Source organism: Siphateles boraxobius, unplaced genomic scaffold (assembly GCF_051911475.1).
Source record: "Siphateles boraxobius isolate OS27281-9 unplaced genomic scaffold, OSU_SipBor_1 18, whole genome shotgun sequence".
In the NCBI taxonomy this organism is placed as follows: domain Eukaryota; kingdom Metazoa; phylum Chordata; class Actinopteri; order Cypriniformes; family Leuciscidae; genus Siphateles; species Siphateles boraxobius.
Window position 1 is genome coordinate 6,828,039 of NW_027508788.1, and position 16,164 is coordinate 6,844,202.

Here is a 16,164-nt window from a genome sequence, read left to right on the forward strand (position 1 = left end):
AGATATTACAAGATTACTCCAATGGTCTAGTTAATAGGATAGTCTTGACACTCGCATGGTTTTGGAAGCGATCATATTCAGAACTTTATGAATTATGACATAACCCAGGGCAATGGCGAATGAATGCAGCAAGCTAAATTTATACAGGAAACAAGCACTTACTGATGCATTCGCTCCCAAATGTGAGTGCACACACACACACACACACACACAAACATCTTCATGCAAAAAAACCTTGTGCCTAATCTGGAAACAATTACAGACGTTAGCTTGACCTGTTTGCCCGAAATGAACTCTCAAATAGAAATATTTTTCAAGTAGAGAGCCAGAGTTGGCTGGAACCCTGGCACAAGATGTTGCAAAATAATCTGTAATTAGTCACAAGAGCTGCCGCCCCGTCTGCTGCAAGCAGTCAAGAGCTGTGATGAAAAAAAAAACCTTTAAAAAGGAAACTTCACCATGGCAAATCTGACACTCATTCCTTTTATTAAAAAAAGGAAGATCATTGCAACTTCAAAAGAAAGTAAAGTAGATAAGTACATCTAACAGATATCTCCGGCATAAAATAAGAATGGGGAAGAATCTAATATCATTTGATCATTTTTTTTTATGATTTGACATTAGTTTCTGTAATCACTGTCATGCGTCATTTAGAAAAAAAAAATTTGAAGCAGTGAATTAATACTGTGAAGATATGATGTAAATTTAAACTGAAACATGACCATCTTAAGAACATTTAATGTACCAAATCACATAACAATATGGATCTCAATCTCAACACAGTGCTGCTTAAATTACTTCAATTACATTTCACTGGATGTTTCGGCAACTGCTGCATCCTTTTTAGTCAAATTCAGAACATCTGACATGCCAACGCGCTTACTTCGATGATTCACACAAGCACAGAGAACTTTTAAATTAGCACGGCTTGTCAATTATTCTGTTGAAAGATAAATACCAACCTTAAAGTTCATAAGGTTGAATGAACATTTTTCACTCAGTGAATAAATGAAGGTAATTAAGAGGGATTTATTAATGCCATCTTGAGCACTTCCAAAGACGCATGAATATTTGGACTGAAACTGAATCCTCAGATGAACTTTCACCGTTGTGCATTCCAACAGATTAAGGACGAACGCTCAAACCATTTTTTTTCTCAATCCTGGACCTGTCATTAAGAAACCCGCAGTACGCGGATCTACTGAAATCCTTTAAACAAGCGGCACTAAAACTCACGCAATTATCAAAATAACGTACTATGGTTTGTACAGACTACGGCAGGACCTACATAATCAATATCTCTTCAAACAGACACATGTGTGGTGTTTTCCCTCAATGCCTTTTCATACAGTCGCTGCTTTATAATCTTATTGCACCTCACTGCAATTGACTCCAAGATGTGCATGACTGGCTCACTTTAACTATCTTTTATCCCATCAAAATTCTCCCCGCTAGACAGCAACTGAACAGCCTCCTTCATGACAGAATAAATGCATTCAGCTCCTCATTCGAGTCATTAGCTATTTCTTAAGTGCAATAACAACAATCATAGCTTTTTATACTATGAATATTGTTGGATCTTATGACAAATTGAATAAATGCAAATGTTTTGTCCAATTCTAAAATATTGTACAAATAAGTTCGACGTATGAATCCTGCAAGCCATGTCTAGTCGACAGCAACACTCTGTGCAAGAAGGGTGCGGCTACGGCCTTTTACAGCTGATAACGTCTGCCGTGGATTTCCTCACCTCGTGTCAGCTCCTTGCAACACCCCCACAAGTCACACTGACAAAAAACAGAGGCCAGTCAAGTGGCCAAAAGGTTACGCTGTAGAGGTCGGCCCGGGTCCTACACACAGTCCCTCATTTCCTGGGCTGGACACTCTGCTCTACTCATAAAGCTAATAAGGCCCTCCTTGTCCCGGGTGGCTGGGGCCCAGGCTGGCCTACTCATCACTGGCCACACCATGGGGGTCAAGGGGTAGGTGGGGAGCTGCTTCCCATTAGCCTGTCCCCTCTCCAGGTGCAGCTAATGGGCTCAGCCAGAGCCTCTCCAGGACCACTAAGGCAGCCACCAACACAGGCCTGGAAGTGATCAGCACCCAACGCCTGGGAGCCGTGACAAACAGACAGCCCATTTAAAGCAACCAAGTTAAAAATCATTATTTTTCTTCAGTACACTGGGAATGCCTTGTCTTGTGTGTGCAGTTATGGCAATATATCCGAAAATGACATCTTACAGTAAAGATGAAAAATATAAACTTGCCAGCACGTTTAACGAAATACTGAGCATGTCAAAAGCCTATAATTATATATATATTTTTTTTACCAATTTCTTATGCTCATAAAAAAAATTCAATTTTTTTTATTTTTTTCAATAATTTGTCAACATTACTACTGGCATTACTATTGGCACCTAATTTATACTATTTTCTGTTTACAGAATACATTAATTTTCAAGATGAATTAACTGTATGAGTGATTCTTCATGCAACATTTTTAACTGTTTAAAATAGTTATATTGCAACTTGATTGAAACTATTTTTCCCTCACTCCTTTCAAATGTTATTTTAGCTGAAGAGCAATTTTTCTTGATAAGGGCAAAGCAAGAGGAAAACATACGTGCGTAAATCAGCTCTGCAATCACTCTCTCTCATATCCACCGCAGGCAGAGTGTTAAGCAAATTGACCTCCAGCATGAAAGATGATAAGCAATCAACAGTTAACCATCATGACTCATCTTCCACTAACATTTCTCTGCAACCAAGTTCTTTAATCAAAAGCATATCTTAAAATGGGCACCTTGTGGTCCTTTGTTTCATAGAGCGCGGTAAACTAATTGAATAAGGGACCCTGCCTTTGCCAGAGGAGACAAAAACAACAACATGCTTTTACGCAAACCAACTAGATGTACAAAATGAAAATGGTAGCTTACCTGTGCTGCTCCACGGCCTCATTGTCAGGCAGTTCGGCACCACACACGTTGCAGCGTTCGTTCGGGACGCGGCCATCAGGCTTCATCCCGGCAGCTAACTCGCCGAGCTTGTTGAAGAACTCCCTCTGGATGAAGCTCTGAGGCAACAAGCCCCCGTAGGCACTGAAGTCCATGGACATGGCCAGGGCTGGGGACATGTGCAAGGATGAGGCCATGGAGGCGGGCATAGAGAGCATCGCTTCACTCTTGTGGTTGGGAGGAATGCCGTAGAGTGACGCCAAGTGTTTTTCGGTCATCCCCGCCATGGCCTCCAAGCCCATTTGGCTGACCTCAGCCTGCTGGTCACCCACACCTTCCTCCCTGACATAGTGCAGCTCACGGGCACTGGTGATCACGCTGCTCCTGGTAGGGGTGCCGGGCCCGTCGCGGTTCTTGTCGGACTCTCCGCTGCGTTCGCCGTTGCTGGAGGCGCCGGGCTCCATGGCTTTAGAGCTTTCATGCTCTCCGCTGTCATCTACTTGCATCATCTCCGTCTTGATCTCTCCCATCATGGGGTGGGAGTTGCCATGCAGGGGATGTTCGGCACCCACGCCGGGGTGCATGGTGCTCTGCAGGAGGGACTGGCCGATGCTCATTAGGCTGTCCACGGCTGCTTTGGTTGGGCTCATGGTGGAGAGGCCGAAGGAGGTGGAGACCGAGGGACTCTGATCCACCATTCCTGGCAGCCCCAGTGCTTGCTGGGCAGCCGAAACGTAGCCGCCTTCCTCCACGGAATGCTTTTTCGACCCCGCCAGGTTCCTGCCGTGCCGTCCCTTACGTTCCTCATCGTCTTCTGTGCCGCCATCGTTCATGTTGACCTCTGTGTCATTTTCATCTGAGGACTGGATGGTCTCCAGTATCTTCAGGCATTGCTCCTCCAAGTACTCTATTTCTAAGATCTCTGCTGCGTACAGCAGGTCATCCAGATCCTCCACTTTAGCTTGGAGAGTGGCAGTGTAGGCATACTCCAGAATCTGCTGGAAGGTCTTTGGTGAGAGAAAGTCCAGAGTGTAATGTTGGCTGTTGCGGTGAAATAGGATCTCAAACATCTTACTGGTGCAGGCCAGCACGGTCCGGTGAGCGTGGAACTCCTGGCTGTCCACCATGATGACCACGTCACACAGTGTGCCAGCCAGGCGCATTTGATTAGCCTTGTGCAGCAGGGCATTGGGGTGATTGGGGTTCTGGAGCTGGATCATACCCATTTTAGTCAAATCCATAACGTCTCTGAAATCCACACGGCCAACTCATGAGTCTTTCTTTCCACGTAGCAGTCTGTTCAGTTATCTTTGTAAACAAGATAAGGTCAATCTAGAAAGAGATGAAAGAGGACCACAGTTAAATGCAACAAAGTCTCAATGTTTATTCTTTGTTTCTAAATTAACATCCATCATTCTAATTTTTCCATTATAAAAAAAGATGCCATAATTATATTTACTTTGCACTCTGTAGCCTACTGTTAAAAAGAAATCATTGTTTAATAGCCAAGAATATTTCAACAACAAATTCCTAAGAAACAAGTGCAAAATCCAACCAGAAGTCTGTCAAATCGCACAAAATTAACCAAAAAGACAAGTGGCCCACATGAGAAACTTGGCTTTAGTGCTAGCAAAGGCTGACAGTAATCAAGCCTTTGTTTCTATGTGTTCGAGCTCGCCTCACAAAGCCCATCAACAGCCTCCTGAAATGAAATGGCATCTTATTCAGTATTCTCATCACAGACAGGGATACTGAGCGGAGCATGGAGAGTGAGGCAAGCTGTTGCCAGGAATAGTTGGAACAGAGGATGACACAAAACAGCTCAGAGCTCCTAAAACACATCAAAATGCCATTTTTATTTTAAATACACGTGCAAATACCATATGTAAATTATATACAGATATGTCATTTTTCTGATATATCATATAGCTATATAATATTTTAAAGATAAAGCACATAAAATATAATCTTTAAAAACAAAAACTGTCATTTGTCAATTAACAAAAAAGCTCATGGTTGCCCATTTATCATTACAATATTTAACTTCACCATTATCACAATTTATTAGGCTAACGTTACTTAATAAAAAATACACCCAAGCTATAATTTGACGTTTAAAATGTACTTTGTTCAACAACCTAACACATATTATAACAAAAACATTCCCGCGGCATTTGAGTAAGATCACTTTTAAGTGAACATAATCGATCCACCGGTACCATTTGGTAAGAGCCGAGAGGAAGTCATCCCCTTTAATAACACTATTACATCCAACATTAAAATAGAAGATAAGAAACTTTGGAGATTTACTCAAAATATTTCCCACTTTTTTTATCAACAAAAAGCCTCACCAGAGAAGAGCGGGCAAATGGTCCTTGTCAAACACTATGATCTTAGCGGTGAATGACGGGCTTTTTCATTGTAAATGTACCGTCTCCGACAGCAAATAAGGAAGTTGATAAAGGACGACAGGAGAGAAATATATTCCAGGGGTTTCACGCAGTTTAAATTATCAGAGAATACAGGAAGACGAGTAATAAATGAGAAATGAATACAGTTTCTTTGAAGTGCAGTTAACTGATGAGATACTATCCTATAATGACGCCAGTTCACGCACGCGAACCGTAGAACTCAAACAACAGTCAAGAAACGACCAATAGGCTACATATTCCTTTTTATTCAACTACTGCTTTGATTACAGCTATCTTCCTCATATACGATAAAAAAAATCAATGAAAAGTCCAGGCAGGGCTCATTTGACTGATCAATTCATGATTATTCGACTGTTCACACGTGAATCAATGTAACGTTAAGTTAAAGGACCCGCCTGGTATTTCATAGATGAAGAGAAGCATACACCGGGAGACCAAGCAAAATAGATTAGTTAAATCCAAACGCCATTTCAATATTGGAATAAAACAAGCATAGGGAAAATTAAAAAGTAGCCTAATTTCGCTTAAAAACAACAACCACCAACAGCTTACAATTCAGTTCATTTTGATGGACAGTGACACGCATCTACATGGTGGCGCTGGTTTAATGATCAGACCTACTGACAACCAAAATAATCATCAAAAACCCGATAGCTGCTTGATCAACGGCAAACTTCTTCAGTTATGGCATATTTTAAACTGTCCGAACGTTCAATTTGAAGCCGTCACGCTGATAATAAAGCACATGGAAGCACGTCACTGTCTGGTGCGCGAGCAGACCTCACGTCCACCGAATACTAAAACACACGCTTACGTCAACATAACATTTCCACATGTGTAAAGATGAACCTAAACAGCCGTATCCATCAGCTGCCCTGAGCCTGCACAACGCTGACAGACACACTTTTACTTTTTCGGTGCACTCTCACAATTCATCTTCACTTGAAGCAACAGTGTAACTTGATGTGATGCGGCGCGCAAACACATCTGATCAACACAACGCGGATTATCTCTTAATGTGAACATTTCCCTAAAGTGAAAACACACAGACAGAGGGGTATGTCAGGAGCTGTGGGTGTTTTAAAGGTGCGCGCCTGTACTCACCTCACCTGTGTTGCACGTTTGGCTTCCGAGCGTGCGGTTATTAGGACTGTAGCATAGTAACGCAGTTCACAGTACCCGCTCTCTCTCTCTCGCGCGCGCACTAACTCCTCTCTGCTCGCCGCTTAGCAAATCAACACTGCGGTGACGTCAGCGCACATCCTCGCCGGAGTCCTGACAAACACTGCTAAAGTGAGACACCTAGGGGGCTGTCGAATATAGGCCAGCGTGTCTGGGACACTATCTATCACAGCGTTTGGACTTTCAAGCATCATCACCTTTGCAACTACTTGTACAGCCGACTAACTTCTCACTGAGCTCTGTGCCGACTGAAATATTAAAGTTCTGTGCTATATGTAAATTCATATTTAGACCTTTGCAAACCAATAAGTGTAATATCCACTATTTTTACACCTTCTTGTATGCAACGTTCTGTATAATTATGTTAGTAAACGGTTTTTTTTTTGCACTGTAATTCTTGCCTAGCTGTTAAATTTCTGAGTAGGCTACTCTTTTAAAAATAAAGGTTCCAAGAGGGTGTTCTTCATGGAGCCATATATGCCAATAAATAACCTTTATTTATAAGATTTTAGACTACCAGAAACTTTTGTTACCATGCCAGATTTCTTCTTGTGTGCTTGATCCAATAAAACACTTGATTCTAATTCTGCTCAGAATAAATAAATAGACCTAAATAAATATTAATAGCCTACTACTACTAATAATAATAATAATAAGGTAATACTTTACAATAAGGTCTTACATTAGTAACATTAGTTAATCCATTAACTAACATGAACTAACAATGAGCAACACATTTGTTACACACTGTAGAAAATGATTGTTGGTGTAACTTTAAAAAGTAAGTAACCTGGCTGCCTTAAAAAATTGTTAATACAATGGAGATTGGTTTAATCAACAGAAACCTAAAATATTATGTAATCTGAACCATGTAAATTATATAAGCTGATTTGATAAAAGAAAGAATTATGTGATAACAAATCATGAAAATATTTTTTACGTGCAGTATTTATTACCTTTGTTTTAATGTTAGTTAATAAAAATCAAGATATTCATTGTTTGTTCTGTTAGTTCACAGTGCATTAACTAATGTTAACAAATACAACGTTTGATTTTAATAATGTAGTAAATGTCGAATAAATGTCAACATTAACTAAGATAATAAATGCTGTAGAAGTATTGTTAATTCTTAGTTCATGTTAAAGAAGTAAACTAATGGTAACTAATGAAACCTTATTGTAAAGTGTTACCAATAAGAACAAATATCCATAAAACAGTATTTATAATGACAGACATGAGCTAAGTTCCTTTTTGTAAAATTAATTAAAGACAAGCTCTTTTTTATTTAAAAGTCTTTTATCCTCTTTGAGAAAAGAAATTGATCATTAGAGAAATGATTCAAACTAATTACTGAATGACATTGACACATGAGATTCAAGATGTTTTAAAAAAAAATAGATATACAGACAATATTACTCATTTGATTGTAAATTGTACTTATTCAGTCATTCAGAATCTTACATGTATTTTAAAATGTTTAATTAAATGTTTTATAGTCAAACAACATTTCTTGCTAGAATATAATGATATATGCTGAATTTAATTAAAAATAGACTAAATTATAGTATTAGGCAAAATAAACCTAGCAGACTATACCTTTCAGTCAAAAATGGCACACTGAGTGTTCTCATTCATTTCCAACTGTCATCAGCTATTTGTCACTTTTCAGTGCAATTGATCCCGCCTATCTACAGAGCATGACAGTCTGCAAATGGAGGGAAACAGTGGAGAATCTGCAGGAGAGATGGGAGATCATAGAGTGCCATCACCTTTGAGCTGCATGCTGTGCTGGCTTACTTGGGGATAAATACAAAGACACTGCCCTAATCTCCATCTAATCCACATTTTACTGGATACGACTGAAATTATACACTGACATTTTTATAATCAAAAGTGGAAAGCACAAGCCAACACAGGTTTGAAAACAGTGAAATCTGTAAAGTAATTCAAAGAATGTATAAATTGCATATAGGTTTATAAGTAGCACACATTAAAATCATTCATATTTAGAAATCTAACTCTAAAACTAAAACCCTTGGTCAAGTCACACATTATAAACATACATGAGATGATGTTCTTTACTAAACGAACTGCATTTATGTGCAATTCATTGGCCTTGGCTCTGCAATGAGCCAATTGTGCTTTGAGCCAATTAGTGCTTTGCAGCATACAGTTGCTGACACTTATAATTGAATATAATTACACATACTATGATGCATAACACCATTGAAATGGTTCTGAATGCACTAAGAGTAGATGTTTGCTGCCTTTTTATCCACATAGTTCATATTCGCATATATAAATCATCATTTGTGAAGTACTGGGGTGTGGTACTGACATGCCCTAACCGTTTTGCTAATGAGAGGTATATGAGCTAACAGTGGATCTTTGTGAATCTCACTCAAGGCTTTGACTGAATAGGCTCTTTTTACACTTGTTTAATCCTGAGGGTGTCTTATGCTTTGGGGGCCTGCCCCTATGACCTCTGACCCCTACCTCTGACCTTGGCTGGATTTTCTCCTGTACAAAATGCCCCTCCCTGTGCACGGTTAAAAATTCCTTCTGAGACCTTTCATCCTGTAGGTATGCTATCATGCATAAAGGCTAACATATCTGAGCCAACTGCATGTTTAGAGTTGGGCTTAAATTTAATACATTTTCCAAATTACATGGGTTAATTATGATTTGACCCATATAAGTAGTGTGTGGGACAGAGCAATTGATTTTATTAAATTTTATTTATTTTTACATTTTGGTACTGTTAAACTTCTGTTAAATCTGTTTAGAAATACCACTTAATCACACTTTTTACAGCATTGAAGTGTTCTTTTCATTAAGAAGAATGGGTGGCATTCTCTTTGTTAATAGATTGAAATAGTCACGTTGACAGAGCCGTTTACTCTACTGAGTGCATATTTGCCACCACTCTCCCTCTAGCCTCATACCTGTTTGGTTAGATGACAAGGTGATCCCTTGATCAATACTGATGTGGTATCAGCAGGCCGAACAATAGAACTGTGCTGGTAAACCTCTACTGGTTTCAAGGGACAAGAATCTCATTCTCAGAGGTCACAGGTCTCACAATCTCTGACTGCTCTATATATTTGGACAGACACATTCCATCCACTGATTACTATTTTGTATTTGCAAGATGGGATGCAGACTTGGAGGAGAGCAGGTATAATTGTAACACTCAATAAATGTGACATCAATACCCGGAAAAAAATAATCTTTAATTTTTACAGAAAACCCCCCAGCTGTGGTTGCCGTGAAATGTAAACGTATTGCAGAACAACCAGTGCCGTTTACAGCTTAAAACTCTCATTTACAAAATATATAACTATTAACTATAACTAGCCATAACTATTAATATTAAGAGATGGTTTTAAATGGCTGTTGTAGTTCCCTGATGCTGTCATCCATTTAACATGAACATATAAATTATTTAAATTTACATAACAGAAAAAATATAAAATCACATACTGTACCCCTTTACAGTTATAGACCATGAATCGTACGTGTACATGTTGATCAACGTTTATGTTGTAGTTTAAATGTATCTGACATGATTATGACATTCATTTCATTGACATAAATTAAAGTCAAACATTTTATGAATAACTGAGTAACAGATACAGTCATTCTTTCATATGTCGATTCAGTTGTACTCGACGTATCTCTATTACTGACCTCTGTCCCATACACCTAATCTTCAATCTTCTTTTCTTCCCCATAACGGGCTCATCTGATCTTAATGACTGATAGTACCAAATGATCTGAATCTGCGAGGTACTGAGGGGGTCATCTCAATATTTCATACACTGTGTCGTCATTAATCACAAGAAGCTTTAAATAGAAAAACGTCTCTTGATTACTGTCATTTAAAAAATTGGTAGTAAAACTCTGATTAAATTTAGCACTGGGCAGGACATCATCACTTAAATCAAAGGAAAGAAAGCACCTTTGTGCTGCTTCAAAATGATCAGAAGTGATGAGAATGTGCTATCCATCATAGGTGCACTTTTCCATCAGGGTTGTGGGTGGTTTGCTTCCTTTTATTGGAGCGGCCCGGGCCCTAAACCGGAGTGTTCTAATGAATACTAACCCCTTTTAAAAGGAGCTTCCCTGCAGTTTCAATTGGGTGGAAATTTTATAAACTTTCTTTCAGGTCTGAAGCAGTTTAGAGAAACTATTGTCCCCCTGTTGAACAAGACCTGGACACTCAATACAGTTTAAACAATACCAATGATGATTAATGACAGGCCTGTTAAACAAACTGCGCTAACCAAGGCTTGCGCACACAGCAATCTTGTGCCTGAAGAAAATTAAAAATCACACACACTCCATCATTCAAGGCCTTAAATAAGAGGTTAAATATATAGTAGCGTGATAGAGCTCTAACCAGCTTCGATCAGGGCCCCGATTCTTAAACCACTACATTTGGTTGCTGCCTTGGATTGAGTGTGCTTACACTCAATAAATGGAATGAAATGGAACACGTGTGACGAAATTCGACAGTATTTATTTTTCGCAAACAACTTGTCCCGGAGCTTTTCAAAAGGGCAACAAGGAAAACTGTTTGTTATTTGTACAGATAAACATTTGCGATGACGTCTGTCGGAGAATGCCTTTCCTCTGTGTAACAGTAGGGGTGCAGGAGGGGAGCCCGGGGCCTCTGTAGAGATCCAAAGAGCCCTGCTGACCCTGCCTGGTGCACCTCTGCTGATCGCAGTGGTACAGAGCAACCATACAGCTGCCTTTCATTCAGCTAAAGAAAAGGGCACTTTTTTCTCATCTCTCCTCTCTAAGTGTAAGACCCCAGCTGTCCTCAGTCAAGCAGAATTCCAACTTTCCCTCCAAAAAATTCTCTCATTGTCCATCCTGGAGGTGGCCGAACCCTCCTCTCCATAGTGCTTAACCACTGGACCGGGCGCAAACAACAGAGTAATCATATTACAGTGTCCCTGGGAAAAAAGGGACAGCTATCCACAGGGAATCTCCTGTGGCTAATCCCTGCGAGGCCGCTGCTTTTCTTCTCCAGTGCCGAGTCCACCTTTCACAGCGGTTTCGGAGGCACACAGGCCTTTAACCGCTCAAGGATATCGGATTCATGTCTCTCCTCCTGCATTCCCTTTAGATCTACGGTACATACCGAGAAACGTCATGGCAGAAAGGACAGAAGGCGGAATAGGCCTACTCGGCATTGCACAGCAGCTCTTCGTTTCTCATTTGTTCCATTTTATTTTGGTACCTTCATTACCTCACCTTCTTTATTCTACGAATCCTCATTTTCTTTGTCCCTATGACTGCAGACATGATTGCTGTTTCTGTAAATAATTAATAAGCTGTAATATATCACCTCTAATTAAACATATTAGTCAGCGGAGTCTTGTAGATTTACTAGGCTGGGTCTGTGTCCAGTGATATTCAAATGAGCCTCATTCCCATCAATAATGCAAATAGATGCACTATAAACATTTCTCACTGTACAGTAACTCTGCTGCAGCCCATGGGAGGATTTGAACATAATTTAGAATTAACATTATTAGCATTCACTTTAATTTACACTGCAGGTCTGCAAAGAAAATCATTATCTGCTTAGCTAAAAAATAAAAACTGTAAATCTTATTATGCAACAGCTCGTTCCAGTACTCGAATTTGATTGGCTGAATGTCGTTCCAAGAGCACTGATGTAGTCCAACGGCGCTGGGACTTTGGATCACTTAAAAAAAACAAAAAACCTGTTTGGATCACTTCGCCTGTTTGTCTTTTCCTGTCTCAGAAAGACTATTAGTATCTTTATTAGTGGTGGGCATTTTTCAGTGACTCTTTATGCAGGTTACATCAATATAACACTAAGTGGACTGCGATCTCATGTGAGTGACAGGTTGTCAATAATCAGAGAGCAGATGAGATGTTGTTGCAAGAGGGGAAGTTATTTTGATTAAACTTGGCATGACATGTTTCAATCTCCCCATGTGACTAATATCAGAGTTAAATGTCTTCTATAAGTGAACTAAATAAGTGATTACCCTCCCTTCAGACCATCTCATGAACGTGTACAGTAGGGAGCAAACAAAAGCGTCACGAGAGATGGCGTTAAACTACAGTACCTGATGTCTCAAAGCACATAATATTACAATAATAATGAACATAACCAACTTAAAGAGCACTGACCTGTAACACCTGACTGCTGCTGATTCATTTAGCCATTGATAGTGTTCAAGCATTGCCATTGAAACGCATAAATTTGAGTTACGAACTGCTCCGAGTATAATATCACGGGTTTTCATCTCTTACAAATTAGCCTACAGTAGTTATGCCATGAATGCAGCGGTTGTTTTGGTTTAGGAGGAACTGTAAAAGTTGTCTCCTGTTTCGGTTGCGGTGCTTGGGGACTGACGTCTTTCCAACTCTGCATAGCATGAAACGCGCAGGGTGTGCGAAGGTATGGAAATACATAGGCTACGTTGACAGCAGGTAGCCTATAGGACATCATATGCAATGATTGGACGAACATTATATGATCCTACGCCTTCCACAGACGATATAAACCACTTAACTTACATGTGATGATTGCTATCAGGATGTGTAGAGACTTTCAACCAGCATAATAAAAAAGTGTTTCTGGTACAAATAACATTCACTCCACCGATTCACTCATTCACTGATCACTGATCCAATCAGCAATGGATGTTTTTTTTAACGTTAGAACTTTATTGAACAGTAGAAAGTTAACAAACAAAATTGAACATTTCTAACCAGACAACAGACAAAGAAAGAAAGAAAGAAAGAAAGAAAGAAAGAAAGAAAGAAAGAAAGAAAGAAAGAAAGAAAGAAAGAAAGAAAGAAAGAAAGAAAGAAAGAAAATAAATTTGCGTTACTCTCTAAAAAGAATAACCAAGTGCGTTACATTTTATGGTAAAGTAATTCCCTTTCCATGTTTTAATAATTTATTATATAACATATTCCATATTCCATAAGTTAATTACTTTTACTACTTTTGCATTACTTTAAAAGCAAATGTAAAAGTCCTTTCACACAAAAAGCGAAATGAATAAGCCTCAGGCTGAGTGCAAATTTACACGTAGAGCCACAGCTCAAACACACCTTTCAGCTGTGCTGCCATTCTGGATTGCAGACGAATAGGATGCAGGAGAAGAAAGTTCAACAAGTCAAGCCAAGTCACCTTTATGCATTTCAAATTCAAAGCAGCTTTACAATAAAAAAAGGAAAATTATGCATTTCGGCTGTTGTTCAGCTGAGGTCAGTTCATCACTGTTACATCAATAAGAATAACAACAACAACAACAACAAAATAAAACACAAATGTGATGTTTATCTAAAGTCATTTTTGCTTACTAGAATTGGATCGTCGAAGGTCAGCAACAAAAACACTAGTTAATAAAGTGAGATTAAATACTTAGAGTATATTTGTGTAGGCTAATTTAAAGTCCCCCCATAGTCAATAATTGTATCCCTTAAAACTAATCTTTGATCACCAAAATTACGTTTAAACGTTTTTTTCCTTGAAAAATCGTAATGCCTTAAAATAGCTTGAATGTAACTCTACACCCTTGCCTCATTTAGTATACAAGGTTCTGTGATTATGCAAATTAGCCCCGCCTCCACTCACTTACACCAGCTCAGAGATCCACTCGTTGATGATCACACGTTGACCTGATTGGTTACAAGGTAGTTTGTGATGTAAGAATCACCAGCGATTTCAAACCGCGTTTTTGAGACTGTCTTTGGTTCACTGCAGTTTTAAGGTGAAAATACTCTGCAATGGTGTTGACTTGTGAATTTGCACATGGTTTGTCTTAAAGCATATTAAAAACACCACATAGACACATAAACAACATTAAAAGCTTGATTTTCACCACAGGGGGACAGGTTAACATATTTAATTATTGCAGGTTTTTATAATATTCTGAGTTTGCATTTTACTGTTTTTATTCATTTTGAGGAATACTGAATCTGTTTTTGTGAGACGAGTAAGTAAGACGAGAAAATCTTTTCTCAACATCAGGACACCAGTCAATAAATGGAAAAACAAAGTAATTTGTGTTACTTGTTTAAAAATGTAACTCAGATATTTTTGCTGTAAATTTAAAAGTAAATGTGTTACTTAGTTACTTGCTAAATCCTGTTTTCGCTTTCATAAACAGACCAAAGAAGTGACGGTTCTTAAAGTGGATCATTTGAATAATTCGTTCAACCGATTTCGTGATTCGTTCAGGAACGAAACAGCACCACTGTGTGTTGCTCAGAGACGCTCAACAGTAATTCATTTAAAACTATTTTCTTTGGTGTGGCAAAAACAGAAAAAGTAACTGGCAATATTGTGGGTCCCACTTTAGTTTAGGGTCCAATTTTCACTATCAAAATAACTAACTCTTAACAACGACTTTTTCCTCAATAAACTCCTAATTGCTTATTAGCAGTTAGTAAGACAGTTGTTAAGTTCGGGTATTATAAGCAGCCTAATAAACAGCCATTTATTGCTTTATAAGCAATAAAATCCTAGTAATATACATGCTAATAAGCAACAAGTTAATAGTGAGAATTGGACCCTAAACTACTATGTTACTATATTATAAATGCTGGGTTGTTTCAACCCAAATTTGGGTCAAATATGGACAAACCCAGCCATTGGGTTGAATTTTTAAATTACATTTTTAACCCAATGTTTGAGTTTGTCCATACTTGACCCACAATTGGGTTAAAACAACCCAACATTTTTTAGAGTGTACGTTTTTGAATATTAATGTCTTGCTTAGTGAACAGTTGTATATGTTGTATATACGATTGCATGCTGTTGGTCTGAATCATGCAGCAAAGCGGTGACTACTGTCGGCCAAAATAGTGAGAAAGGACCTATACTTACTCTGAGGTTATGGTGAACAGTTAACACTTACAGTATCTCTAACAGATTATCTGGTGTTCCCCAAAAACTCTTCCCCAGAACTTTGAAATAGAAAATTGGATGCAAATAATGATAATAACAACATTTTTTTTAAATGTTATTTTTAAAGTTACACCTGGAGAGAGATAAAAGAGGCTAACAAATCCAGCTGGGCTACTGTATATAGAACAGAGGCCTTAAAAGAAACTTTTGCTTGCTATTTTTCCTGGGTACCAGCTGGTCTTCTAACAGATGTGCAACACACCATTTAATGGAGATGCTATATATCAGAGTATACTGGACTGTCTCTCATTTCTGTTTGAGTTACGACTTCTGCATCGCTGTCAATGAATTGCAAGCTGTAATGATTGACAGCATATATACCACGCTGATTTATAATAGCTGATTTGTCAAACTGGACTTTAAAACTCTGAATTACAAGAGATCGACATGTATTTTCCATCTAGCTCTTCTTCAGTTCTTCGGGTTAAAAGGTGAAGGCCGTTCTCAGATCCCTCTGAGAGCTAGAGCAGCAAGGAGGACTTTGAGGTCCATTGACGTGGATGAACTGGAATGAAAAATAGAAGCATATAATTCCGAACACTATGACAGGAGAATGATTTAAGAGAAGGAGGAGGATACGAAGCAGAATGTTCTCAGCTGGAATGCACATTGGCTTTCACAGCGT

The 16,164-nt window shown here is 38.8% G+C and overlaps 1 protein-coding gene across 4 annotated transcripts in view; it reads right to left on the bottom strand.

The window, feature by feature from the left end:
* Positions 1–6,628, bottom strand: part of zbtb16a (zinc finger and BTB domain containing 16a) — a 129,355-nt gene extending 122,727 nt beyond the window's left edge. For 2 of the 4 annotated variants that reach the window (XM_077233179.1, XM_077233177.1), the window contains exons 1-2: positions 6,496–6,598; positions 2,937–4,286 (exon numbers count right to left, since the gene is read on the bottom strand). In XM_077233179.1, the coding sequence (XP_077089294.1) occupies positions 2,937–4,195 (1,259 nt within the window). In that variant the 5' untranslated portion in view covers positions 4,196–4,286; positions 6,496–6,598. Of the gene's footprint in view, positions 1–2,936; positions 4,287–6,490 lie in introns of all 4 variants that reach the window. The other 2 variants (XM_077233178.1, XM_077233176.1) reach the window with 2 other exon arrangements.
* Positions 6,629–16,164: the final 9,536 nt, after the last annotated feature.